General features: G+C 54.7%; 12 protein-coding genes across 12 annotated transcripts; 9 read left to right on the top strand and 3 right to left on the bottom strand.

Moving 5' to 3' along the window:
• The first annotated feature begins 471 nt into the window (after positions 1-471).
• BGZ61DRAFT_440660 (uncharacterized protein) lies at positions 472-1,929 on the top strand. The gene has a single exon (XM_046244505.1). It carries the CDS (start codon positions 930-932, stop codon positions 1,695-1,697), a length of 768 nt encoding a protein of 255 aa, XP_046110454.1. The 5' UTR covers positions 472-929; the 3' UTR covers positions 1,698-1,929.
• A 901-nt stretch (positions 1,930-2,830) lies between these two features.
• On the top strand, positions 2,831-3,424 carry BGZ61DRAFT_583593 (uncharacterized protein; the record flags this gene model as incomplete). Its single annotated transcript, XM_046256327.1, has 1 exon — positions 2,831-3,424. The coding sequence occupies one exon, from the start codon at positions 2,831-2,833 to the stop codon at positions 3,422-3,424; it is 594 nt and encodes a 197-aa protein (XP_046110453.1).
• An 808-nt stretch (positions 3,425-4,232) lies between these two features.
• BGZ61DRAFT_472072 (uncharacterized protein) lies at positions 4,233-5,272 on the bottom strand (the record flags this gene model as incomplete). The annotated part of the gene is made up of 4 exons (XM_046248289.1): positions 4,233-4,553; positions 4,622-4,761; positions 4,799-4,984; positions 5,170-5,272. 4 exons carry the CDS (start codon positions 5,270-5,272, stop codon positions 4,233-4,235), a joined length of 750 nt encoding a protein of 249 aa, XP_046110452.1.
• A 569-nt stretch (positions 5,273-5,841) lies between these two features.
• Positions 5,842-7,164, top strand: BGZ61DRAFT_83147 (uncharacterized protein). The gene is made up of 2 exons (XM_046257131.1): positions 5,842-6,006; positions 6,080-7,164. The coding sequence occupies exons 1-2, from the start codon at positions 5,986-5,988 to the stop codon at positions 6,848-6,850; spliced, it is 792 nt and encodes a 263-aa protein (XP_046110451.1). The 5' UTR covers positions 5,842-5,985; the 3' UTR covers positions 6,851-7,164.
• Positions 7,165-7,609: 445 nt separating this feature from the next.
• BGZ61DRAFT_472070 (uncharacterized protein) lies at positions 7,610-8,755 on the top strand (the record flags this gene model as incomplete). Its single annotated transcript, XM_046248288.1, has 1 exon — positions 7,610-8,755. The coding sequence occupies one exon, from the start codon at positions 7,610-7,612 to the stop codon at positions 8,753-8,755; it is 1,146 nt and encodes a 381-aa protein (XP_046110450.1).
• Positions 8,756-8,848: 93 nt separating this feature from the next.
• On the bottom strand, positions 8,849-10,492 carry BGZ61DRAFT_83125 (Metallo-dependent phosphatase-like protein). The gene is made up of 3 exons (XM_046257130.1): positions 10,276-10,492; positions 10,006-10,220; positions 8,849-9,952 (listed from the first exon to the last, which is right to left on the bottom strand). The coding sequence occupies exons 1-3, from the start codon at positions 10,290-10,292 to the stop codon at positions 8,943-8,945; spliced, it is 1,242 nt and encodes a 413-aa protein (XP_046110449.1). The 5' UTR covers positions 10,293-10,492; the 3' UTR covers positions 8,849-8,942.
• A 361-nt stretch (positions 10,493-10,853) lies between these two features.
• Positions 10,854-11,207, top strand: BGZ61DRAFT_340277 (uncharacterized protein; the record flags this gene model as incomplete). The annotated part of the gene is made up of 1 exon (XM_046239295.1): positions 10,854-11,207. The coding sequence occupies one exon, from the start codon at positions 10,854-10,856 to the stop codon at positions 11,205-11,207; it is 354 nt and encodes a 117-aa protein (XP_046110448.1).
• Positions 11,208-12,918: 1,711 nt separating this feature from the next.
• Positions 12,919-14,102, top strand: BGZ61DRAFT_526709 (uncharacterized protein; the record flags this gene model as incomplete). Its single annotated transcript, XM_046253002.1, has 2 exons — positions 12,919-13,051; positions 13,108-14,102. The coding sequence occupies 2 exons, from the start codon at positions 12,919-12,921 to the stop codon at positions 14,100-14,102; spliced, it is 1,128 nt and encodes a 375-aa protein (XP_046110447.1).
• Positions 14,103-14,741: 639 nt separating this feature from the next.
• Positions 14,742-15,563, top strand: BGZ61DRAFT_440652 (uncharacterized protein). The gene is made up of 3 exons (XM_046244504.1): positions 14,742-15,295; positions 15,341-15,427; positions 15,487-15,563. The coding sequence occupies exon 1, from the start codon at positions 14,747-14,749 to the stop codon at positions 15,203-15,205; it is 459 nt and encodes a 152-aa protein (XP_046110446.1). The 5' UTR covers positions 14,742-14,746; the 3' UTR covers positions 15,206-15,295; positions 15,341-15,427; positions 15,487-15,563.
• Positions 14,742-18,212, top strand: BGZ61DRAFT_583588 (Cullin). Its single transcript, XM_046256326.1, has 5 exons — positions 14,742-15,295; positions 15,341-15,427; positions 15,487-15,563; positions 15,619-17,510; positions 17,563-18,212. Exons 1-5 carry the CDS (start codon positions 15,228-15,230, stop codon positions 17,749-17,751), a joined length of 2,313 nt encoding a protein of 770 aa, XP_046110445.1. The 5' UTR covers positions 14,742-15,227; the 3' UTR covers positions 17,752-18,212.
• BGZ61DRAFT_83080 (transport protein Avl9-domain-containing protein) lies at positions 18,129-21,019 on the bottom strand. The gene is made up of 4 exons (XM_046257129.1): positions 20,566-21,019; positions 20,070-20,496; positions 19,804-20,016; positions 18,129-19,743 (listed from the first exon to the last, which is right to left on the bottom strand). Exons 1-4 carry the CDS (start codon positions 20,823-20,825, stop codon positions 18,379-18,381), a joined length of 2,265 nt encoding a protein of 754 aa, XP_046110444.1. The 5' UTR covers positions 20,826-21,019; the 3' UTR covers positions 18,129-18,378.
• A 600-nt stretch (positions 21,020-21,619) lies between these two features.
• On the top strand, positions 21,620-22,661 carry BGZ61DRAFT_440649 (uncharacterized protein). Its single transcript, XM_046244503.1, has one exon. The coding sequence runs from the start codon at positions 22,336-22,338 to the stop codon at positions 22,573-22,575; it is 240 nt and encodes a 79-aa protein (XP_046110443.1). The 5' UTR covers positions 21,620-22,335; the 3' UTR covers positions 22,576-22,661.
• The last annotated feature ends 3,201 nt before the right edge of the window (positions 22,662-25,862 follow it).

Genomic DNA, 25,862 nt, shown 5'->3' with positions numbered 1-25,862 from the left:
TAAGATGAGGCGTTCCCGCGGACTCAAAAGCGGCAGCGGGTATATCGGTCCGATTCAGCCGCCGTCTTGTAAACCGTTGGAGATGGAGAAAAAGACTTGAACTAGAAAGCCCATACCGTAACATCGGGATTAAAACTTGGATTGATTGGGTAGAGGCAATTTGCTTTGATGTGCCTTGGCGGGGCCGGATGAGTTTCGTGGGAGTCCAGGACTTTGGTCTCCGGGATGTGTGTGAGGTCGGTTCAAGGCTCAAATTAGTGTGATAATTTGGTGATGAAATTGATTCCTTCCGTTTGAGCAGTTGGGAGACATATCGGCTGGGGGAGAGGGGAATACCCCATTTCGCAAGTTTGCTGTAGCGACAGGGAGAAAGGCGGGCGGGTCCCTGAAAGCAGCAGCAAACACACCACAAATTCCGCTGCTGTGTTCTGATCCCCCACGCGACAGCGGGGTCCCCAGAAGATGTCTTGGATTTGTAGAAAGCGCATGCGTTTGCTGGGTTGGGATACTAATTCCGCCTGTTGACGAATATCATGCAGGAGACCACTTTTTCTTTTCTTTTTTTTGTGTTTACTTGAACAAAGACGGAATTTAGTTGCGCGACAGGCATTTTGGGCTGGAAGTTGAGACTACATGGATGGGAGCCGCTTGTCCTTTCGGCGTCGCCGAGTTGAGTTGACAACTCACAAAGGAGTCTTTGAACACACATGAACGCATGCCGATGTTCACATCGTGGATTCTCCTGAAGATCGTCGGGGCCGGTATTTTAATCGGGACTCCTCAAAGTGTCTCAACTTTTGCATCCCAAAGAGCAAGCTAACTGCAATTATCGCCACATTGCGACACTTGGACTCACACACGCAAAGAGACAACAACGCAACTGCAACTAACGAAAGCAACTAACGAAAGCAACCAATTATCATCACGAGATGCTGAGAGAACGCCTGCAATGGAAAGGGGGGAAGTACCTAAGAACGAAGAGATCCGAGAAGAACTCGGAAAAACCCGAGCATCGACCAACAGGACGATCCGACGTCGGAGTAGTGGGAGGCAAAGTAGCGGGAGGCAGAGGGGTGGGAGGAGGTTCGGGGCTTAGGTCCAAGATAATTCCCCTTCTCTCATCATGGTTTCAGCCCCACCGAAAGTACAACCTCGACGAGTGTTTCTTCCCCTTTCCCAAAATCACCTTCCTAATTGATAAACCGACCAAGTTACGGTGTCAGATTTGCCGCGAGGTGGAGTGTGAAATGAAGCCCGAAACACTGACCGTTGACGATTCAACCTTAAGCATACTACCATGCGGGCATGGTGCCGGTTCAGAATGTCTCAAGAGGTGGCTCCAGGTCAACAACTCCTGTCCGTTCTGTCGACTAAGTATGACGTACCCAGGATGTGGACATGTCATCCCGTTGCGCCCAGTGACAACGGAGGGCATCCATCTTCTGCCGCGAACGCTGCCGGACCAGGGCCACATTCCGTTGCTCTGTGCTGGGTGTCTGCGGGACAGCCTTGCAGCACAAGCAGAGCTGAGGTTTGGACAGGCGGCGTGTGCATTCCAGGATGCAAGGCAGCGGCTCCACGAGGGCGGAGGGGTGGGAGACGAGGCAGCCTTGTTGATGAGGCGTGAGGAGTTTGAGACAATCCTGCGGGACGAGGTGTACATGAGACATCTGACCACGTGGTTGACGAGTTGGTGAGGATTTGGGATGTAGATGGCTGACTCTGGTGGGTTGCTGGAGTTTGCCACCTACCGATTGGGAAAGATGACCGCGGGCCGGTCGATCCAGCTGCATCGGAGACGGTAGAATGTAGAAGAGCACGCGCGGACGCGGGGTTACACAAGAACACCATTGCATGATTAGGACCTGTTGTAGACCATTCTCGATTGAGCACCTGAATCGCGTATCTGACCTGTAATTAACAAAGTCCATATTGTATCTTAGCGGCGGACCAAGACGGCTCTCGAGCACTCTGCTAGTAGTGGCTGGAGCTTCGGGGGCGGCTCCGTCCTCCGATGCCTGCAACCTCCTGCAAAGCACTGGACTTTTCCGTGACCCCCGAGGCCTCTTTCGTGTATGGCAACCCTTCTCGATACGCCCTAACCGTTTTTCGCCTCAACATCGGTGTGTGCCTCGTTTTCCGTGCATGGCGGTCGAGTTGCGGACGTCATCACATCGAAGAAGTGAAATGGAAGCGCGTACCGATTGGCATGGTCTACGGGCTATTGAGGGTGATCGCCAGGACTTTGCTGGGGCATCCCTGTGGAAATCAGTCTTCAGTGCACACCTCAGAATGTCAGCGGGAACAGGGCTTTCGGCAGTGGTCCAATAGCAAGGGGCCAGCAGACCGGGTTTGGAGCGAGTCAGAAGCCAAGGTGTCATGGAGTGTGGTGCTTGCATCTGAGATCTTTGAGGCCAGGGAAGGACCGGGGAGGGTAGGGGGAGCCTTCGAGCGACGATTCGCAGGGAGCCCAGCTTTAGGGGTCACGGTTTACTTGCTTTTTTGGAGGCTCGGTTTCGCTATCGCCGTGTCCGTCCGGCGGAATTCCGTGGCCGTGGCCGTGTCTCGTAGCTTCTCCATCGCCGTGGTCCTGGGACGTCGACAGCCTATGACGGGGTTTGAAGGCGTCCCCAGCTGCAGCAGCACGCAGCACGCAGCATCCACCAAACAGCCCACCGAGCCCTGCCCTTGGTACCCAGCCACGATGCTTCCTTTCAGCCATGCCAGGCTGTGAAGGGTGATCTCCGCGGCCCCTCGTCCCGGTTCCAGGTACCGGGGACAACTCCACCATGGACCCGGCGAATGCAGACGGACGGATTCAGACGAACGGATGCAGACGGCTGGAGACCACGGTCCGACAACCACACAGACACTAGATGTCATTCAGAAGCACTCACGGACGCTCAAAGACACTCGCAGGACCTACCGGACGCTCACAGACCCTGAACCCCAGCTCCGTCCCTGGGAGTGTTGCTGTCATGACACCGTATTCCGCAGTGCTGCATACCGATACGACACCCACATTGGACACCAACAAAGCAACAATACGACAATACGACAATACGGCGCCGACTCACACACGACACCGACATATGCACACGACAGCACACGACAGCACACGACAGCACACGACAGCACTGACACATACACGACACCGCTCTTCACACCTCCACCGACTTTTACTTTCAACGTCGAACTCTACAGCAGCCTGTCAACCGTCAAGGACCGCCAGCACCCCCAAGGTGAGAGAGAGGAGTGGAGTGTGGGAACAGTGGAGAGAGCTCCCCCAACGGCCCGGCGAATGCCGTCCTCCCAGCGGGCGTCGAAGCGTCCAGATCCCAAGCCCCAAACGCCTCCAAGCCACCCCGGGAAAGCCTCAGTGGCCCCGGACCAGCCAGCTGGGAAAGAGCTGTTGGACGAGTAATGAGAAATCGAGATTCGCAGTTGAACAAGGTTTGCGAGGCCACAAGGGGGGCAATGGGGATGGGGCTCCCCTCTGTACCTGCCAATCCTTTCCTTGTGGATTGTCGATGCAAGGAAGCACCCTGATCATTCGTTGATCACCTACTACGTAGTGGCAGCACCGTCCGCACGCTCCGCCCTTGCGCACCGCCCTTGCGCACCGCCGTTGCTACTAAGCTGGCTGAAGTCGGCAGGTAGAGCCCTTCCTTCCCTTGCCTTAGTTGAAGCTCAGACCGGTTCTTTCCCCCCATCGCCCTCCTTGCCGTTCGCTAACAACTTTGGGCGTCGTGCACTCCGGACGTAGGTAGGGATTGCCGCGCTTCCTCGTCACCTCACGCCTCCCACCTCCCACTCTCCTCCACTTGCACCTTGCTCCTTGCTCCTTGTACTCACCATGCGCGCGCGCGTTGCGTTGCATTGCGTCGCATTACGTCGCGCCAGCATCCGAGCTGCGTCAGGGCATGTTCAGCTGGTCCAGACTGTGATCTTGTCTCGCCTCCGCTGAAGTCATCCGATAGGGCATTTCGATTGCACTTTGCCCCCTCCTCCCACGTGTTGGACCCCCCCTTCCCCGATGAAGATTCCCTGGACCAACTACGGTGCGTCCCAGCCCATGATCCTGGAGATTTCGGCCGTGGGCACGCCAAGCCTCATATCAAGCATCACAGGAATGCAGCCGTGTCATATCTCCCGCTTCCCGTCTCTTGGTGATGGGTTCATTTCGTCCGCCCCCTGGCACGACCTTGCAGCCCTAGCGGCGTCAGAGTAGCTCAACCCATTTCGCTCCAACCGCTGCGTCCCCAAAAGTAGGCGCCGGCGTACGGCATGACGCCCGAGGCGAGTTTAGCTTGTCGCGAGGAAGCGTGCGGCATGGTGCCACCGGCGTCCCTGCCTCTCCCAAATGACGGGTCCGCCCTCCGCCCTGCGGCTAACCAAAGATGCCAGCCGCGATGCGACAGACGGACGGTTGGTGATGGAGGCGTCTTCAGTTGGGTTGCGCTGCAACTTTCGAACAATTCCACCACGCTGCCTCCCACGCTGGACCTCTGGCGTGCGTGTAAGGGGTGTTGATGGTTTGGCGGCTTCAAACTCTGGTCCGTCTCACCGTCTTAGCAAACATGTGTCTGGCGAAGCACCGATGTTCGCGGCGTCGACTTACACCAGAATCCCACCCATCCTCCCCGTGACCGAGAGGATGGCTGGCTATTGTGCCGTCTCCACATCCCCCACCTCTGCGCAGAGATCCGACAGTGTGGTGCAAGCAGGACGCCGTGTGCGTGCTCTGCATATCGGCAAGCCCTACCAAACACAGTACAGCAGGCGTGTACCGACGTACCGACGGCGGTATATGCCGTGGTCTCATGCGCCTTCTGCCGACTCGCAATGATGCTGCCGGACCGACGCCTCTTGGCTGCATTGCGGACGGAGGTCCCCTGTCCGCATGGTGGACGTATCCTGATCGTTAGGTCAGCCGTCTGCGCCTCCGTCATCCATCCAGCTCTGTAGAGCGGATTGCGTAAACCTAAACCGCCTCAGCCACCTTAACGCCTAAGCCGTTTGCTTTGGAGGTGCGCCTCACACCCTCTGGCCATTTGCAAATCAGCTTGTGCTCTTCTTACCGCACTCATGGCCACTCCCATTCTTTGAAAGCTCGATAGCGGTCAACAACCCTGGGCGTCTAACCAGACACCATCCACGACCACACACCCACCTGACATGAACTAGACGCACTCCCTCGCCTCCCACAGGGGACCAGGACAAAGGGAGAACTGGCGGCTACGATGCCGAGTGGCTTCCGCTCCTTACACATCGCCAGTAGCTAGTACGTCGACCCTGGGGGTTAGCTAGTGGCGCTCACATTCGGGTTTCGCCCCATGCAGTAGCAGCGACTAAGTTATGGGAAGTCGTCGTTTCCGTTGCCTTAGGCTGTCCAGGGTCTCCTCCTGGAGCACCTGCAGCTTAAGGTACAGTACAGTTGTTGCTATACCCAACTGGCACTGGCTGGTCTGGCACATCCATGCCGGCTCGCCCGTGGTGGTTCCAATAGGGCTCCCACCTTCCGGCTGTCAAATGGGGGCGGATGCATTGCGGACGTTGGTTATTGCCCCGAGGTATAGTCTACATTCTGTCACATTTGGGCTTCCCATCTTCAAAGCCGGAGGAGTATTTGCGGATGTATGTCTCATGAGGCGGGCGTTAGCTTTGGCTCGTGAGCTTGCCTCCTCCACCTCTTAGAGTAGACCGGGTGCTCAGATGTCACTCCCGATTCCCGCATTTGTTGATTCGATAAAAGGTAAGCGTCGCTTCTCTCCATCTGCACCTCATTCGATATTTCCAGCTCCAACTTCAGCTCCGGCTCCAGCTCTCGCGCGCATTCGTCGCCTCCAGTCCAGTCAACAACAAGGGTCCTGGGCCGTTCGCGCTGTCCAACCTTTCCCTTCACTATTTTCGCTTGGCCTAGATGCCATCAATCCGTCCCTATCCCCTCTGCGACTTGTTCGAACGAGTTAAAACAACGCCCAAATGTCGAGCTCAACGAAGGACGTATGTGTGGCCCACCTTAGCTCGCCCCCTTTTCATCGACCCTTGTTCCTAATGACAGGATTTTCTTCTTTAGACAAAGAACCTTGAGCGTGTTAGAGACAATCAGCGAAGATCTAGAGCTCGGCGAAGAGAGCATCTGCTCGAACTCGAGCACCGGATTCGTGCCTATGAGCTCCAAGGGATCGAGGCCTCGTCCGAGGTTCAGCACGCCGCCAGGAGGGTCGCGGAGGAGAACAGAATGCTCCGTGCTCTCCTCAACAGGCATGGAATCAACGATGATTACGTTGTGAGCTTCTTGCACTCTAGTGCTGCCACGCAACCTGACCCAGGGTCAATATCACACTTCCCCTCCAGCAGCCCCAGCGAGGCAGTTCAGGCGATGCAGCAGGCATTGGTACCTCGAAGACCGGCAATTCACGACCAAGGCGTTCCATATCCGATCCCTCCACAGGAAAACCGAGACCAGCCCATGACCAGTGCACCGACGACTACAAACCCCCTCTGGGAACCGGCACAACCCATTCAGCCGGGGATTTCCTTCCCGCGTCCTCTGCCATCCAACGCTCCTTCACCCATGGGACGACCGACGATTGCTTCTCAGCTTCACCCTCAGCAATACAGCTCCCCGGTCTTCCCTGGACATCAGGTGCCGCGAACAGAAGCGTACCTCCCTTCCCCGGCCCCTATGCTGGAGGATCCGCGACGACAGAGCTACTCAATACCGTCTCTGCAAGCAGATGGTTCCTCGGCGGCCATGAACTACACCATTGCCATGCATCCATTCCAAAACCCGGGCACCTCAAACACTGGTGGCCCAGACCCTGGCCCACCAGGGCCATGCTGACAAGTAGAAGGGGTCATGGCAGGCTTGGATGTAGCCTGGCTTGACCTCGTCGCTTGATGATTATTCTTCCATGAACTGGAAATCTGACAAGGTGCCCTAACTCATCTCCAGAATTTTTCTCGAGATGGGTAGGGAGGTTGATGCTAATTTCAACAGGGTGCCATCCTACGACCGAATCAAGCACCCGCCATCCTGACAAGGAACTCGTCATGGCACACTGGAAGAAGCAGCGCGTACGCTCCGGGATCAAGGACTGGAGCGGCGAAGGAACAAGCCTTTGTGGACTAGGGCTCGAACTATTTACAAACTGCATCAATAAATCGAGACCCGACGCGTTACGAAGGACACGAATACTGGAAGGGTACAACCTTACGAAATGGATTCTGGGCTAATGAGCGGCGGCTGCACTCGTCATGGCACGCGCGCTTGGTCCGGCTACAGGGCGGTGGATGACAAAGGCAATGTTGCGAACTGCTAAGCCTATTCAACAGAACAATCCGAGGGGGAATCACAACTCGTTGTTCAGACTGAGACCTGTTCTTAACCGACAAAGCATCAAAGGCCTCTGTCCAAAAGACTAGGCCTCTGTTCAAAAGACTAGGTCCCTAACCAAACAATGGCTGGAATATGCATGGACAAAGAGCTCACATGTCTGATCGAGCTCCTGAATTGTACTTATTTAGGGGCTCTCCACGAAGAGCTGTCAGAGATAGCTGCAACGTCTTATATGTTCTTGGATATTGGAAACACGTTACAACCATGGTGTCAACTGAAATCGAATCAACAAGGCGTCAACTCAAAATGACAGTATCGGCTGGTACAGGTACTGGCAAACGCACTCCTCGCCAAAGCTCGAAGCGAAAACGGACGGGTGGCCTAGATGACAAGGAACACAAACGCACAACGAAAAGAACATGCAATGGCCCTGCTCCAAATAAACGCAAGCTCCTTGATGAGAATTGTGCATCTTCCACTACTCCGAAGAGAACGAAGAAAACGAAACTCGATCCCGACGCTCCTCGACAACGACCAAAAATAATCTGGGTCGTCACCCCCAAACATTTTGATATCCCCAAAATCAAAATCTGTCCGCCCAGCCCACGGACATCCACGGGCCCGCAACTTAAGGGGAGATCCGCCAGGGTACCTCCTAAAGAGCCGGCTCTGCTCTATCCCGTCAATCCGCCACCTAAGTCGAGGAAGAGGGAGACGAAACTAGAGAAGTCTACAACGCCGGGGAAATTGATAGTTGAAGGAGATGGCAAGCCTACACCGAAGGAGAGAATCAAGTTCATCAATCGCAGAAAGGCCGATACCCTTCCCAAGGCTTCCGAGACGGAAACGGAGCCCTCCATGTTCGACTCTACGAAGACTGAAACTTCTACGAAGCGTCTCAAAGAGGAGGCAACCCGCGCAGCAGCCAAACCCAAGCGGCCTAATCCTCGGCCTCGGCCTCCTCGGGAAGAGAAGGTTTCCAAGCTCGAGTTTTTTAAGGCAAACCTTCATGAAACCCCAGAGCAATCTCCCTTCACCACTACAGAGATTACGAATACCGCTGAGATCCTCACTATAATTGCCGAGATCTGCGAAGAAAATCCTAGGCCAGAAGCCAGTGCCGTGGATGCCCTACTCTATGCCATGGGTGAACTCCCGCCCCTGATGACCTACGAAGGTCGTCGAAAGGAGCCGGACTTGGCCGCGTCGTTGGTGAGGGCTGTTTACCAACAACCGAATGCGAAGAGATGGGGTACTGTAGAGGCTTTGGAAAAGCTGAGATGGAATCTGGAGGCGATGCAGAAGTTTGAACAGCGCGCGCGTGCGCAACCTCAACGGATGATGTTGACGACTTTGGTGATGAGGGAGAAGACATATGTGGAGCTGCAAGAGGTTGGGTTTTGTGTCTAGTTGAAGAGGGAGCTGTTGGATCAGATAAGGGCATACACTTGCGTTGGAAACCGAGATCGAACAGACAGTGAGGTAGTAAAAATGTGTATTTCGTAAAACTCCGTGCTCATCCATGACCCAAGCCCAATGTGTGTCTCATCATACAAAACCCGCCATCGTCTGTACCGCAACGACAAAAACAACCCATTCACAAGAAGTAGTCGGCAACCGGCTTCTTGGCCGGCATGCCGCGCGAGTCCTGCGGCGCCGCCTGGAACACGCGATACCTGCGAGCGGGACCACTCCGAGGCCCGCCGTCCCCTTCCATCATGACGCCGGCGCCGCCGTCGCTGCGGCCCACGTCGCCGTTGCTTCGGGCGAAGAGACCGGTGCCGGACTCGTCCTCGGAGAGCTCCAGCACGGCCGCGACGTTGCCGCAGCGGTAGCAGTAGTTTGGGGCCGACCAGACGGTGACGATGGAGGCGTCGAACATTTCCTTGAAACCCTCCATTACGAGCTGATGTGCGCGTGCGATCAGACTCAGGTCGTTGCGGTGATTGAAGACCTTGACAATGTCGGCGCCGAAGAGGAAGCCTGCACCACGCGGAGAGAGACCCCAGCCATCAATCTCGTCAGGGTCGGACCAGAGGAGGTCACACATGGCGCCCTCGTGCGGGACCTCCTGCTTGCGATCTATGAGTCGGATCTTATCGACCGTGTCGATGAGCGGACTCAGTCCACCGTGAACGCAGAGGACTGCTCCGGCAGGATTTCCAACCGTTCCACCGCTCGACCCTGACGCGCCGGAGCCTGGGGGGCCGGTCTTGTCTCCAGATCCACCGCCCGGACTTCGCGTTTGCTCTTGTGAACCGTCTAGTTGCCGACGTCGGGGGAAGCGGCTCATTATGGAGCCGTTCTGGTCACACACTTCGATCTCGGTCTCTTCGTCGACAGGTTCGGCGCCAGGGGATAGCGTGTTTGACGCACCCAAGACGATTGCGCCGAGGGCGAGGTAGTCGAACACATCGCAGCAGTACCGCCAGACATTTGCGCTGCCGTATTTCCGTAGACATTCGTCGTAGAATCCGTACACGGTGGTGATTTGGCGGGATTCGTGGTTGCCTCGGATGAGGGTCATGCGATCGGGGTATCGGACCTTGAGGCAGAGCAGGAGAAGGAAGGACTCCAGTGAGTAGAATCCACGGTCGACAAAGTCGCCTGTCGGGAAATTTGGTTAGTGGCAGAGCAACCCATCAAGTAAAGGAACATACCCATGAAGAGGTAGTTTGTGTCTGGGACATCACCGCCCACTCTGAATAACTCCATCAAATCGTGAAACTGGCCGTGAATATCGCCACATATTGTCACGGGCGCTGATACGGTGACGACGTTGCCCTCCTCGATTAGCAGCTCCCGCGCCTTGTGACAGAGCTCGCGGACTTGCGCCTCTGGGATCGGACGGCATGCGCGCAGCTGCGCAATGGCCCTGGGACCGACGTTAGCTTCCAGGCTGCGAGGATCGGCGGTCGGAGAGAGCCTACTTGTCGAGATCGCTCATGGTGGGAGAGGGCGTTGGGCGGCTGCACGTGAGGTGCGCTGGCCGCTTGTAGATTAGAGGGAGCCGAGGGAGACTATCAGAACATGTCGGAATATGCGCTCTAGGTCGTCTCGCAAAGGGGGGCGCTGGGAGAAGGCAAAAAGTTGGCGAGATGGGATATGTTTGAAAATCTACGTCCCCTTGCGATTCGCGACTCGCCTGGCGCAGTGACGACCAACCTCCGAAGAAGGTACGTACCCCGCGAGATGCCAAGAGATTTTCGGATTTACATGTGGCCGATTCCGGTGGACCCCAGCAAAGAGCCATTAGCCAATGGCAGAACGCCAAACACAATCATGCAGCTGAGGACTCAAAGTTGGGTGAGCTTCTTTCGTGAATTCCAGCCTCGGGCCCACGGAACACCTAGAAATCCCTCGACGACGTCAACCCGGCCCCTACGCCCCGGGAGGACGATGCTACGGTCACTACGTGAGTCCAATGGCATCTAACACCCCTCAAGATTCTTGCTAACACCCAATTGAGATCACTAGAGTCCCTTCAAATACCCCCACAAGTGGGATCATGCCACCACTTCTTCATCCCAAGTCGCGGATGACCTCGTCGTTGTTCGCCACGACCGTCGCCGCCTCCTTCTTCGTCGTCACACTTCCCCATATACTCCCGTGCCCTGTGCCCCGAGCCCGATTCGCCGATGGAGAAATTATGGTAGACGAGAACGGTCGACGCAAGAGATGGAGAAGGAAGGACACCAGCCCGGAGGTGAAGGACGGCATTGTGCAATTCAACGACATTGCGGCAGACGAGGTTGAGCAAGCAAAGCTGAGGGTCAGCCGAGAGTGCCCAGTGCCCAAGCCTGGAGGCATGCTGGGCGAGTGGTTAGGTTTCCGCAAAGTCGAGAGCGAGCAAAACCGGTAAACACCACCCACGAAATCCCAATGCGGATACAAATTCGAGCGACGATACGAAAAGAATACCCGCGATATACCGACTGTTGATTCTGGCTTTGGGGACGACGAATACTTGGCTCGGATTATGACGCTTGGATGGGAAACGTCGGGGGACTCGTACGATCTGACCAGAAACCCGGTCCGAGTCTGCGGAGACTACAATTGCGATTCATGGATCGCCTGAAATGGTGCAGAAAATAAATCGATGTGGTTGGAAGAGCTTGGCGCTGCGTCGTGGTTGAGTCGATTTTGGACTCCTACGTTTGGCGCACCGGACTAAGGCTCATACGACGACATCCTGTTCGACATGTTTTTTATTGTAGCTTATATCCACGAATCAAAGAAAATAAATGTTCAAAGCACAACTAGCTTTGAAGATGGTTGTGTCGATCCATGCTTGAGTTACGCTGGTTCCCACAATCAGACTAATTGGTACCCGCAAAACCGTCCGACTATTTTGCAAGGGCGAGGTTTTGCAATTCAATTATAGAAATGTACGACGCGCGACGTCTTATCTTTGACTGTACCGCAAAGACGGGAGCCAGAGGCGCGTGGGTTCGGAGGTTTTACGCTGTACGCGTTTCATGATGCTCAGACAAATCCAGGCGAGAAGGAATGCAATGTCTCAATGCCGAATGGATTGTGTTAGGATTACTGCCCCTTGACGGGAAACTTTGTTTGGACATCTGATATCCTTCGTACCTAGGTAGCCAAGGCGCAGTCGCATGAGACAACATTTTTTCAGGGGGTTGTAACGCGCCTCGCTCTCCCTTATCTTTGCCCTTGTTATGCATTACGCCGCTGATGGGATTTCTGTAGAATGGAGGCTTCAAGCTCATCTGAGGTACGTAGAGTGTCTCCTACGCAGGTAAGATGGCCGCTGACAGCCCCCGACGCAGACACTGGTCTCACGGGTGGAGTGATACGACGCTGGGTCGCGTGGTGTGTTTCGCCCGCAGGTATTACTTCGTACTTCGTACTGAAGCTCGTACAGCCAGCTTGTGCACAGGTCACATGGCCGGCAATAACTGGACAGCCGAGGCAGCGAGGGAGAAGTGAATGGAGAAGAAAGGGCGTATTCGTTAGTTGGAAAACGCGACAATCCTACTGCAAGACAAGAGTCGACCCTGTTTTCCTGGTTTGGATCGAGGGCATTGTGAAAGAGGACTCGACTCGGACCCATCCAGCCCCTGTCTTTGCAGCGATTGTTAGCCCCTCCAGTCCTTCAATAACCTTATTGTACGGTGCTTGGGAGGCCGTTGATGGGTGCACGGGCCAGCTCAGTGACAGTGCTACAGAAACGGGAGCGCCCAAGTCGCCCGGACTGGACGACTGGACGACTGGACGACTGGACGCAAAGAAGCGCCGGTTCCTCGCTGCGCTGAGCCCGTCCCAAACTCAGCCGAGATCGTGGGACTAGAAGCCAACACAACGCAACTTACTCACTTTCTGCGAGCTCTCAGGCCTCGACCCCGGTCCCCGATCCTCATCCTCGACTGGCTGCGCACTGCACTGCACATGCCGCGCGCTTGCAGTGCCCGCTGTGCTCGCCGTGCCCAATCCATCCCGTCTGCCATGCGATCGTGTCCAGACTATGCTTCGCCATCGCACTCCCCGGCCCCGACAGATTGAAGCCTCCTCCTGACTCCGTCACCCGGTAACCGCGGCCTCTCGAGGCCATGATATCCTCCTCTCCCCCGAGGACTGGCCCACACTTTGACTCGCCCGGGATAGAGGGCTCTTCGAGGACTACAAGCACCGCCGTCAACCGCCGAACTGGTCCTCGCCATCGTCCTCCTCGGTCACTTCCGCGTAAGCGCCAGCCCTGATGGCCCCTCACCCGGCTACTTTGGCTAACAAAACCACAGCTTGGATTGATTCTTACGAAGAGAAACACGGCTCCGTCGGTGATGATCAACTCCGACTATTAAATCCTCCCGCGCCCGCCGTTCAGTCGCAGCACAACTCCTCCCCGAGCGAGGTGCAACGCCGTGTCTCGAAAGATGGCTTCATAGATCCGGACGATCCGCTGCTGGGACAAGGCAGAGGCACGAGGGGAAGGATCCCTCACATTCTACGATATGGGCGTGCATCGATGCGCGGGAGGAAGTGGGATCACCTCAGGTCCGCCGAGCCCGTCATCCTCTCGGGGTTCCAACCGGCCACCAGGTCGACACAGCCCAACTTAGCATGGCAGGACTTTGTACATTCATCAGCCTATGGGCCCATGCCCAACGAAAACTCTACCGTCGTAGACCCCGAGATTCTGGACAAGCTGCAGCCAAATTTCGCCAACCCAGCATATCAACCCTACAACGCGCTGGATGCCAGGATACCTCGGAAGCGGCGAGCACTCGCGCCATATAAACGGGTATGGTACATGGCGATTCGACATTCCCTTGCACCACTGGTATTTAGACTTACTGTCATGGTTACCTCCATGGTCGCCCTGGCGGTTGCGGCACGAATCTACCAGATTGAGGACGTCGATGCCGATGATACCGCAGAGGAGACGCAGTCGGTGGTGGCAGTGGCAGTGGACTGTGTCGCAATTCCATACCTCGGGTATATGATCTGGGACGAGTACACTGGGAAGCCACTGGGCTTGCGATCGGCGGTTTCCAAGATTTCCCTCATCTTGCTGGACCTCTTCTTCATCATCTTCAAGTCGGCGAGCACGGCACTCGCGTTTGAGAGTTTAGTCTATCACAATTTAGCACATGCCGCGGTGCGGGATCTGTCAAAGGCGCTGGCAGCATTCATGTTGATAGGCCTCATAACCTGGACGATGAACTTTGCCGTCAACATATTCCGAACGGTGGAACGACTGGGCGGCGGCGAAGACGACGGTGAGCATGGATGAGAGACGGTGCGAGGACGACGGTGCGAGGACGACGGTGCGAGGACGACGGTGCGAGGAAAGTTGCGAAGACATTGGGAGCTGGAACTGGCCTTTGGCATTATACCCCTTCTGCAGGGATCGCAGTTTTTTTTTGTTTGTTTGTTTGTTTGGGTTGTGTTGTGTTGTTTTGAGACGATATGCATAAAGCTTGTATTGGCTATAGGTAGTCTTTTATTGTACTTTTATCATCTAATCCCGGACCATGAATAGAGAGAACGACGGCCATGGGGTTGCGAAAGGCATTTGAAGTCGATACATGCTTGAGTGAGTAACTGAACGAATGCATGAATGACAGACCGAAGCATCCGCGGATCTAATCAATCGCCCACCTTTCCTATTGTGTAATTACAGCACTCGCTATTCAAGGAGATGTGGAGCTTCAATGGCCGGGGTTCCTAAAAGGTGACGACAATGAGACTACGCCGGTCCCTCCCTCAGCTGGCGCCCGCCTGTAGGCAGATGCTATAGTGGGGGGAGGGAGGTAATTACACAAGGTCCCAGGCCATCCCTCAGGCTAGGGCGGTAAGGCGCGGCAGAACATGGCACTAAACTGCTTTCGACGCGCGCCCGCTTTGGCCAGTCGCCTTGCCTCAGGTAATGCGTGGATGAGACCAGCTGGGTCTGACTGCCTGATCTTCCTGCTCCAACGACGTCGCCCTGCAGACAACAATTTCCACCGTCTTTTTTCTTTTTCTCCTGTGACTCAACCGGCCTGGCGTGCAGACGGTCGTCCTTTTCTCCCCCGTTCGTGCCAGACCACGCAGCTTGTGCCTGTGAAGTCGCCCTCCCCGCCACCGACCGCGCTGTCCTTCCCTTCCCTGCCGCGGCGGTCCACTACGACCTCGTCCGAGCGATTCACCTCAGCTACGACGAGTCAGACGGGCGACCTTGCACGATCCATCCACCTTGAGGACACCTCTGCTGCCTGTCGGAGATATCTCATTCCCCCAGGCACAGCCGTATTTGAATCTGGCAGCAGCCCCCTCGCGAGCCGCTCTGACGACATCTTCTCGACTCCCTCCGATCTGAACCCCGCCTCGATCTTCTCCTTTGAGCCGCCGTGACCCCTCTGTCCGCAGACAGATCATGGCTACCAAGATGGCTGCCCCGAGCCAGATGCCCCCGATACCGAACCGGGAGGATATCGGAGCAACGTGAGTTGCCCGCGCGCTCGTGTGCCCAGCTGCTGACCGTGCTAGATGGACCTATCTTCAAGCCGGCATCGCGCGTATCATGAACGACCTCGAGCAAGGCATCGATATGCAGATGTACATGGGTGTCTACACGTACGTTCCTATGGCGTGTTCCCTTCCCCGGCTCCATCCCCGATGCTGATCTGATACAGTGCCGTCCACAACTTCTGCACATCACAAAAGGCGGTTGGCCTAAATGGACCCGCCATGCACTCTAACCACCGAGGAGGTAAAACGACCTTGCTTCCCCAACCACAAGGGCAAATTTTACTAACATGTCACAGCCCATCTTCTCGGTGAGGAGCTCTACAACAAGCTAATCGATTATCTCAAGCAACACCTCGAGGGACTTGTGAACCAATCCAAGGCGCACACCGACGAAGCCCTCCTTTCATTCTATATCAAAGAATGGGGTCGATATACGGTCGCCGCGAAGTACATCCATCATCTTTTCCGCTACCTAAACCGCCACTGGGTTAAGAGGGAGATTGATGAGGGCAAGAAGAACATTTACGACGTCTACACACTGCACCTGGTACAATGGCGTCGTGTGCTTTTCGAGCAGGTGTCGACCAAGGTCATGGACGCTGTGTTGAAGTTGGTCGAGAAGCAAAGAAATGGAGAGACCATCGAGCACGGCCAGATCAAGCAGGTCGTTGATTCATTCGTGTCCCTGGGTTTGGACGAGGCCGACCCCTCCAAGTCGACCCTGGACGTTTATCGATTCCACTTCGAGCGGCCCTTCCTTGCGGCGACCAAAGAATTCTATCTTGCTGAATCTAAGCAGTTTGTGGCAGAAAACAGCGTCGTCGAATACATGAAGAAGGCCGAGACCCGTTTGTCAGAGGAGGAGGAGCGTGTCCGGATGTACCTCCACCAAGACATTGCGATCCCTCTCAAGAAGTGCTGCAACCAGGCGCTGATTGCCGATCACGCGTCTCTCCTGCGCGAAGAGTTCCAGGTTCTTCTCGACAATGACCGTGTGGACGATATGGCGAGAATGTATAATCTGCTGTCTCGCATCCCCGAAGGTCTTGAGCCCCTGCGGACGCGATTCGAGACACACGTCAGAAAGGCCGGTCTCGCTGCGGTCCAGAAGGTGCAGTCATCCGAGGGCGACAAGCTCGAGCCCAAGGTCTACGTGGACGCTCTTTTGGAGATCCATACTCAGTACCAAGGGTTGGTGAAGAAGGCCTTCAACGACGAGCCTGAGTTCACTCGTTCGTTGGATAACGCATGCAGAGAGTTTGTCAACAGGAACGAGGTTTGCAAGGCAGGCTCCAACAAGTCACCAGAGCTGTTGGCAAAGTACACCGACGTTTTGCTGCGAAAGAGCAGCACCAGCATCGAGGAAGCCGAGCTGGAGCGCACACTCACCCAAATCATGACTGTCTTTAAGTACATCGAGGATAAGGACGTCTTCCAGAAGTTCTACTCCCGTATGCTTGCGCGACGTTTGGTGCACAGCAACTCCTCGTCAGATGACGCTGAAACTAGCATGATCAGCAAGCTGAAGGAGGCATGTGGTTTCGAGTACACCAACAAGCTGCAGCGCATGTTCCAGGATATGCAAATCTCCAAGGATCTCAACAAGGAGTTCCGGGATCATCTCGAAGGCGTAGAGTACACCAAGGCTGTTGATTCCACCTTTTCCATCCTAGGTACCGGTTTCTGGCCCCTGACGGCGCCCAGTACCGACTTCAACCCTCCCCCAGAGATTGCCGCCGAGATTGAGCGATTCATTCGTTTCTACAAGCACAAGCACGACGGCCGCAAACTGACCTGGTTGTGGCATCTCTGCAAGGGCGAGATCAAGGCAGGCTACTGCAAGAACAGCAAGACCCCCTACACCTTCCAGGTGTCGATTTACCAGATGGCAATTCTCCTTCTCTTTAACGAGAAGGATACCTACACCTACGATGATATGCTCAGCGCGACTCAGCTCAGCTCTGAAGTGCTAGACCAGGCCCTAGCCGTCATCCTCAAGGCCAAGGTGCTAATCATGGTGGGGGCCACTGGTGAGAAACCTGGACCTGGCAAGACCTTCCGTCTAAACTACGACTTCAAGAGCAAGAAGATTCGTGTGAACTTGAATCTGGGTGGTGTCAAGGAAGCAAAGGCGGAGGAGGCGGAAACCAACAAGACGATTGAGGAAGATCGAAAGCTGGTTCTCCAGGTATGCGCACTTTTGGTATTCGATCTGACTCGTTTGCTAACATATTTTCTAGTCTGCCATTGTGCGAATCATGAAGGCGCGCAAGAAGATGAAGCACACTCAACTGGTCAGCGAGACTATCAACCAGATCCGCTCCCGGTTCGTACCCAAGGTCAGCGATATCAAGAAGTGCATAGAGATTCTGCTCGACAAGGAGTATCTGGAGCGTCTGGAAGACGACGAACTCGGATACCTGGCATAAACGCCTCTCGTCAAATTTCGTCGTTCAGAAATCACACACTGCCACGGCATAGACTATGGAAGAGTGGTTTTGTTTCCTTATCGTGGGCTGGGACCGGCGGCGGCGGCGAGCACGGATGGGTACACTAGATGGTTAGCATGCAGCTGTGCTCCTTGGGATTCTCCCCTTTGCCCCAACCATGGTTCCCGTTTGGCTCTTTCCCTCCGTCCACCCTCTCATTCTTGTTTTTCTTGTCTTTATGATGACTTGCGTGGGGGATAATCGGATTGGAAGGGCTCGGCTGGGTTGAGGAGTGGGTGCGGCACGCTGCAAAAGCTTGGGAGAACAGGTGCGAGGAGTACTACACATACACATCAACACATACAGGAACAGGCATGTTTCAAGTGGGCTCTTTACGTAAATCAGGAGAGAAGAGTGTGATTTAAAAGACACGGCGGAGCCCATGTGCTCTGGGTCTGGTTGCTTGCTTAGTCAAATGCTTTGATTTGTTCCATTACTTGACGCGTGACGATATCGCTGCCCCATTCTATCTATCCATGATCCTATAATTAATGTCCTTTGGTGTCTTCAGATTCCTCATCTTCACTTTCTATATAGTCATCAGTCTTTGATTGCAGCAACATCGTCCTACTCTGGTTTTCGAGCCGCTTCCGCCTGGGGTTTCTCATTCAGTTCGTCGTCCAGCTTGTCGTCCAGCTTTTTATCCACCTTCTCATCTAGCTTCACTTCCACCAGCTTATCCCGCGATCCAACCACACCCTCTGTGTGGAACCCGTCGTCCTTTGGGGCGAAACCGTTCTTATGTGGTACATCTTCCTCCTCGGCCCTCTCCCTAGCCCTGGTTGTAGGTCGGCCCGGAGAGTCGCTTACACCAGAGAGGATGCTCTCGCTGAAGCTGACGCCCGTGGTGGGCCGGCCGGTGACAGTGTCGTCCGTAGAGCCAGTGCGGGACTCGGGGGCACTTATCATCTGGTAGTCGTTGTCGATGGGGCTGTTGGGCAGTGATGGCTCAGGCTTCTCAGACTCAGGCTTCTCATACTTTGGCGTAGTAGACTTGCGGCCCCAGCCACCTCCCCAGCCACCGGTACGACGCTTCTCGCCCGCCCATGTCGCCCAGCTAGACATGTAGGCGCCGGCTCTAGCACCGGCCGACTGCGCTGACTGCTGCGCCTTAGACAGGTTAGCGTTTTGACCGGCGTTTGAGTTGGCGCCACCAGCATTGTCGCCCTGGGCGGCGCGGGCCTCCTCGGCACGGCGACGCTGGGCTTCACGCAGGGCCTCCATGTCGGCATATAGCTTGTTGAGGACAAACGACGCCTTCTCACGACCGGCAGCGAAGTTGCGGCCGAGCACCTCGCGCCCCTGTGCGAAGCGTTCGTCGAGGTGCAGCTCCTTGACCTGCTCGGCGATGCGGCGTTGGACATCATCGATAGTGAGACCGCCGGCGCAAGGGTGTCGTGGGTCGATGATATCGAACAGGTGGGAGTCAGTGTTGGCGTCCCACATTCGGTAGTTCTCGGTACGCTTCCAGGCCTCGACCCAGTCCTGCCCAAAGTCCATGATGGGATCGCCCTCAACCTCCGGGAGAATGGCCTTGGGACTGCTGGTGTTCGAAGTGAGGTAGTTGTGGTATTTGACAGACGAGATGAGGGCGAGAATGTATTCTTCGAACTGAAGTCTGATAAACTCCTCGCTTCCGACATACTTCATCGTCTTGGGCCGGCTTGGGTTCGCCTCATCCCAGGTCTCGTTGATCTCCTGCGTCAAGTAATCGATCCACCGGCGGTCGGCGGCGGTAAGGGTAAGAGCGGTCCTTAGAGATGGCGAGGTGATGCTGATGACGTCCTCGTCAAGGTTGATGAGGATATCGCTGTATCGATCCTTCTGTTGAAGGAGGAGTGAGTTTGTGCTTCCGACAATGTACGACTTGGTCCCAAAGTCGGCCAGGATATCAAGTTGCTGGAGAGGCGTGTAAGGGCCATACAAACTTCCCTGGATCAGTTGTCAGCCACTTGATTCGATTCTAATGTAAGTCAATGGGTCGCGTTGTACCTTGCCAAAGATTTGGAGGGGAAGACCCATGTAGGACAGAAGAGAATTGCGATCACTAGTGCGCAAACTCGTGGGTTTTGAGAGGCACTTCTCGTAATTGTTCAATTCAGGATCTGCACAGTCCTGAAGGTTGCGAATGAGACCGGGTATCAAGGACAGAAGAGAAAATTGCATCATGCACAACCGATCGCACCTCGAGCCAAAGAAGAGCATCTGTGAGGGGTCAATATCAAATCTCAGAAGCTGTGTAGGTCAGGTCGGCTCACCTTTGGCTGGAGAAGGCAGCACTTCAACAGGACCAGTGTTTGCCATTTGAATTCGTGGATCAGCTCCCGCAGACTCATACCGAGGTACTGGTCGCGGTCCGCCTGGTCGTTCAGCAGGCCCCTATCCTTTTCATCCGCCAGGCTCTCCTGAAACCGGCGCAGGATCTCGACATCAGTGAATTCTCGCTGGGCAAACCAAGCCTGCGTCACAATGCTCAGGCGCTCACGTAGCATGCCAAAGAATTGCGGGCTATCGGCGATGACGACAACGGCCTTTTGCACGGTCGAGCGGGTGACATCTGCCGGGCGGTTTATGAGCTGGGTGGAATCCAGCTGTCGTGTACATGAGATTCCAAACAGCGATGTCGCAGGCGTGGTCTCTGTTGCCGGTCGGAGTAATGTAAAGTATGAAAAGTCCTCTTCAGAGCTATGGTCCTTGTTAGCACCCTGCCTTCAAGTCGCCTTCTGTCACGGCAAGGCTAGAAGCATAACTCACGCATGCGCTCCGTCACTCAAGGCCATAAACGGGAGCAATGACCAGCCAAAGTCCACGGCCGGATCACTTCCATCCTCGGCGCCAAACCACGTCTCGACCTCGGGGCCCCTCGCATGGTGGAAGCCGACAACGGTGACCAGGGGAGTGAATCCAGGGTTTCCCGGCGCAGGCGACGAGGGAATGATGGGTGACAGAATGGGCTTGAAGTCCTCGGGGGACTCGAGCGCATTGAGCGCCGGAATGGGCTCGTCGAAGCTCATTGCGAGTCGGGGGGGCGGGTTAGCGGCTTGACTGCCCGCCACGTATAAAGATGCTAAATTCCAACTCTCAGTGCGCTTATATCCTTGCCATGTACGTCCGACAGCCGTTGGGCGGCGATTCTATGCGCTCTCGAGGGACAGGGCCGTGGGTTGATGCAATCGTCGAGGTCAATCTCGGCTAGGAGGGAGGCTGCGGGCCGCGGGGGAGCGTCGAGCGTCGTGGGGGCGGGATCGAGATCGGGGATCCGAGGACGGAGCTGGGAGAAGAGATGGCTCAGAGTGAAGTCGTGGTCGGTCAAAATCCTTGTGAAATGGTTCCAGTGAAGTGGTCCCAGTGAAGTGGCGTCGTGGACCCCGCGGAGGGTTGTTGATGGGTGCGCGGAGGCGGTCAAGGAACGTTCGCAAGGCTCAGGCAACGGGACCAGGTAGCCGGGACGTATTGTGGCACGGCAGGGGATGAGATGGATACTGTGGAGTGGCGAGAGAGGAGGTGGTGGAGGAGTAAGAAGAAGAGAATGAAACCGGCGAAACAGGAGCCTGGGAGAACGAGACAAGGGGAAAAGGGATGGATGGAGGAGGACTCGACGTTGATGCGAGATCGTGACGGCCGCAAACAGGTGAAGAAGGGAAACGCCGACGCCCGTGTGAAATTAGAGTCGTAGTGGTAGTAAGTAAAAGTCGAGACGGAATTGGATGGAGTGGATGGATTGGATGGATTGGATGCTAATCTCGGGGCCGTGGCGTCACTGGTCGCTCGTCGTGGCAGTAGGCGACCAGACCACAGAACTTTTTACCTTAAGCTCACGCGTACAGTACCCCGCCATCTGCTGTGAGTTCAGCGCATCAGATCAGCGCATCAGTTTACCTTTGGCCACTGGAAATACAGTACAGTCCACTAAATCGCTACCTCACTAAATCACCGACCATCACGGGGCACCCATCGTGATCATGATCACACTCCGTGTCATCGAAATCTCATGCACATTCTCCCTCTCCCTCTCCTCTCCAGCTCTGACCTCCTCGGGTCGCATCACAATCCACGCCACAACTATGTAACCCTGGTCCTTGAGCCTCCTTTGCTAGCGGCCGTCTAACTTGTCCCGTCGACCCCTAAGTTAGCCAAGTCGTGGCAAATTCACAAAGACCAAAACAAGCAGCATCAACAACAACAAGTGACGCCTTATCACGTGCATTTCCACCACGTCCACGGCTTCTCCCTCTCCCTCTCCCTCTCCCAGACCGCATGTCATACAAAAGCCTCGTCTAGCCCACCCTGTCCGAGTCCAAATCCGTGGGGATCACCCATTCGACATGGCTGCTTGCGCTTGCTGGTCGCGCCCTCAATCTGCCGTCCTCAATTGGACGTGACCGCTTAGTAGGGGTCGCATCGCATGCCTGCCGACGTGTCTTGCATGACATGCCCCTATTGGCCAGCCCAAATCTCACTCTAGCGGGTGCACTACCGACTTGACTCTCTGTCGCTCCGCTCACGCACAGATATCACACTGTCATGTCCATGCTCGATCTGAATTGTGCCGAGATGACTGAGGCGCTGCATGTCTTAGATCATTCTCCGGAAAAGGCTGAGCGCATTTGTATCAAGTTTAATAACTATTGCCCACAGACCACCCAAGGAGGCGCCCCAAAATTCTGCTGCGTAATGTTTCACCAACTTGAGTGCAACTTCATGGTTTACAATCATCCTCTTTATACCCGATGGCCTATTTCTCAAGCACCAGAGAATGCTTAGATGAAGAGGAACCTATGTAAAACACTTAAGAACGCCCAGGACATGCACCTTTAATAAGATTTACCAGTAATATGGGGATAACTACTGGAGATTATTACAGGGTACATCATACACAGATTATGGACACATGAACCTCAATGTCCCATGCTCGATGGTTATCCTATGAGGATTTCATCAGTTGCTATACTGTTGGTCTCAACTAATAGTCCCCGTTGTCCTTCCAACTCCCCGGCAGTCCCATGCTCAATCCTTTCAGCATTGGACCGGGAAAGGTATGGTTGAGGAATATAGAGCAGCATCTGAGTCTTTTGCCAGGTGTCTTGAAGAGCTTGTGGGTCTGGGCATGCAAACCCTCTTGTTCAAGGCGTGCCTTTAAACATGAACAACGCAAGTGAAATCACCTCAAAATACCAGCAGTCACTGTGAGAGCTTCGGGAATTATCACGGCGAGACGAAACATGCATCCCTCTTCCAGCACTTTCGCTAGTTTACGTCAGGGACATGTGCAATAAACTTGCCTCGCCTTCTGAAAGTTTCCAAGAAACATGAAGGGCGAGCACACCACCCTATTTTGGGGCCATTATCAGGCGACGGAGGTTACAGAGTATTCATTTGCACAGATTATGGTGACGGACGACTCCCTTTGGCGTTGTTCGAATCGAGCTACCCCACACCTAACCTAAGCTTATGCCTACACTTCTTGTCAACGAATTTCTAGTGCCATCTGTGCAATCAATATTCACGCACGAAGAGCCGTAACCCACAAGCCCAAGTGACCATTTGGTCTAGCCTCGAGTGCCGGATATTGTCCCCCGTGATGCAAAGCAAGTGGTGGGTTTCATTCTAAACAGGCTATTTTGAAAGAAGCTTTGTTCCCTCCTCCACCAACCACGAACTGCCTTGATGATCCATGGTCACTCTCTTTATTCTGGCGAGCTATTTTAATCTCCGCGCACATACTGTACCTGAGACTCCCGAGATCTTCGAGGGTCAGAGACTCGACAACATGGGTGCTCCTCCTTCGCTCATCACAGTGAGTTTCTGCCACGTGTATGCAACAAAGGATGCAAGGAACTCCCACGTGGTTGCAGGCAAGGAGGTTCCGTGCCATCGGTACTCTGGAAAATGTCTATTCTTATGCTTTGCAAAAACCCCAGCCCACTCCGCAAATAAACTTTTGTTCTTCAAAGGAGCATGTGGTTATCGAGACACTGATAATTGGGGTCTCCTTGACTGACAACAGTAAGGAATCATGACATCAACATAGATCGACAGATGTGCTTTGAAGTCTCAATCAAATAGTGACAGAGTTCGAAAAAAGATCCTATGCTAGATGTGAGGGAAAGAATCGGAATCCTTTCCTGAATACCACCCCCCCTCGCCACTGAGCGAACAAAACAAGGGCACCCTTCTGCGACTAATTGAGTCGGAGAATTTGGCGATCTCACTACTGGCGCACATTTTCGAGTCAGAAGACACCAAACCACCTCCACCTAGTAGCTTGGAAGAGACCCGGAGCCGAAGTCTTTGTGAGATCTGACGGGCCAAGCCGCACAAGCACCCGCAAACAGCCTGGACGTAGATGTCACCAGTGGGCGTGGTCTCCGCCCCGTGCAGACCATGGCAAATCCGGCGCAACTGAAACAAGCCTCCCGGGCTTGAGATAAACGACGACTGAGCCTATGAGTAGTAGTTTGGTGGTTGGGATCTACGCTACGCCATGATCGGCAAAAGCGCTGAGGCGAAGGAGCATCGCCCTAAGTTCTAGCCTCGAACCTAACCAAGGGCTGGATGGGTAGACGTCACAAGAAACTATGATTGAAGACAAATCCCCAGTCCCTGCGATCTCGAGAGCTCATTGGAGTTGAGGTTATTCTCAATTGCCACGAAAGGTTCTGGTTCTATGCCGCCTATCAATTTCATAAAAAAACAGTTTATCTTCTACAGGGTCAACACATCTGGAGACAAAGAGGGCCGATTGAAGGGCAATCCAAATAGACGCGACAATTTCTATTTCATGTTCATAATGGGCGACAGTTTGCGTAATTATTTTGGAAGAACAAGCTGATCACAAATTCAACCGAATCAATAAAAAGGTTAGAAGCTTGATGTGTTTCCAGCCGTCCGCTTTGGGAGACCCAAGAGTGCAAGATGAGAAAAATACGCAACTACTGGTATTTGTCAGAGGAATGAGACTAGAGAGGGCATAGTTAGCCCAAAGCTTACGCTCCGCACCTGCCGCATTTGTAACTCTTGCTTATGATCGCCACGATACCCGCGGTTTGTGCATGAATCAACTCGGTCTAGGATGCGTCATTAGCACGCCGACAACTAAACGCGCAAAGTTCGGCAAGGTTTCACATGTTGCCAAGTGACTGACACAAACCCCTCGCCCAGAACAAGTGGAAATCGGGCGCCTGCATGCGAAGGATTCGCCCCATCACTGCTAAGCTCTCGGCTAGGCAGCATTTTTCCATAAGGTTGACCAGCGGTGAGACAGCAAGGCTAATGGGGCGGGCGCTCTTCGAGGCCAGTCACGACCAAGACATCGGACACTTTCTTCAGCCACCAAAGGATGCGCATGAGTTCGTCGTGGCTGAAGACATCCGTGCATCAAGTCCTAGATGGGACGAACGATAGAGAGCGATGCTGGTAAAGGGGGCTCAGGGGCTTGGCGGGATGTCGCCGCGTCGCATCTAAGCCACAAGAATCGGAATCAGATATAGGGGGCAAAAGAGAAGGCTGATTCAATGCCAGGTGTTCGTCATGCCATGACAGTGTGATACACACCCGTTCTCTGCAGCGCAGCAATGCATTGTTCATGCGGGATGGTTCGCCTCGACGTGGGACAAAGACATTATGTTGTCTGTTGACAAAGAGAGGCTTTTCGAAACAGCCCATGGACTGTGGTGAGACGTGGGACCTGACACAAACAGATTGCATCGCGTCTTGTGTTCACAAAACCTCCTGCTGAGCTGAATCAAGTGACTAGGAGATGAGACTGGCTAACAACAAGACCTCCGCCTCGTCCAGGCTCGAGGTGGATGGATGCATTGAGTGGCATCGAATTGTGAGTTGATGTGGAGTCATCGGGCGAGATGGGTGCCTTCACCCCGGGCGTCTTTGGACCTAGTGGGCTCATGCAGCTAGAACGAGAACCGGGAAGGTCTTAGCTGCCTTCTGGAACACTTCCTTGGGCGCCCAGACACGCCAGTCCGCAACCGAGAGCTATCTCGGCGGCTCTACCAACTGTGCGACCCCAGGAGGATTCGCAGCGCCGAGGAACG

The sequence above is a fragment of the Ilyonectria robusta genome (genome assembly GCF_021365365.1).
Source record: "Ilyonectria robusta strain PMI_751 chromosome Unknown BGZ61scaffold_2, whole genome shotgun sequence".
NCBI lineage: Eukaryota > Fungi > Ascomycota > Sordariomycetes > Hypocreales > Nectriaceae > Ilyonectria > Ilyonectria robusta.
The sequence above is the reverse complement of the archived record's forward strand: the minus strand, read 5'-3'. Positions and strand labels throughout refer to the sequence as shown.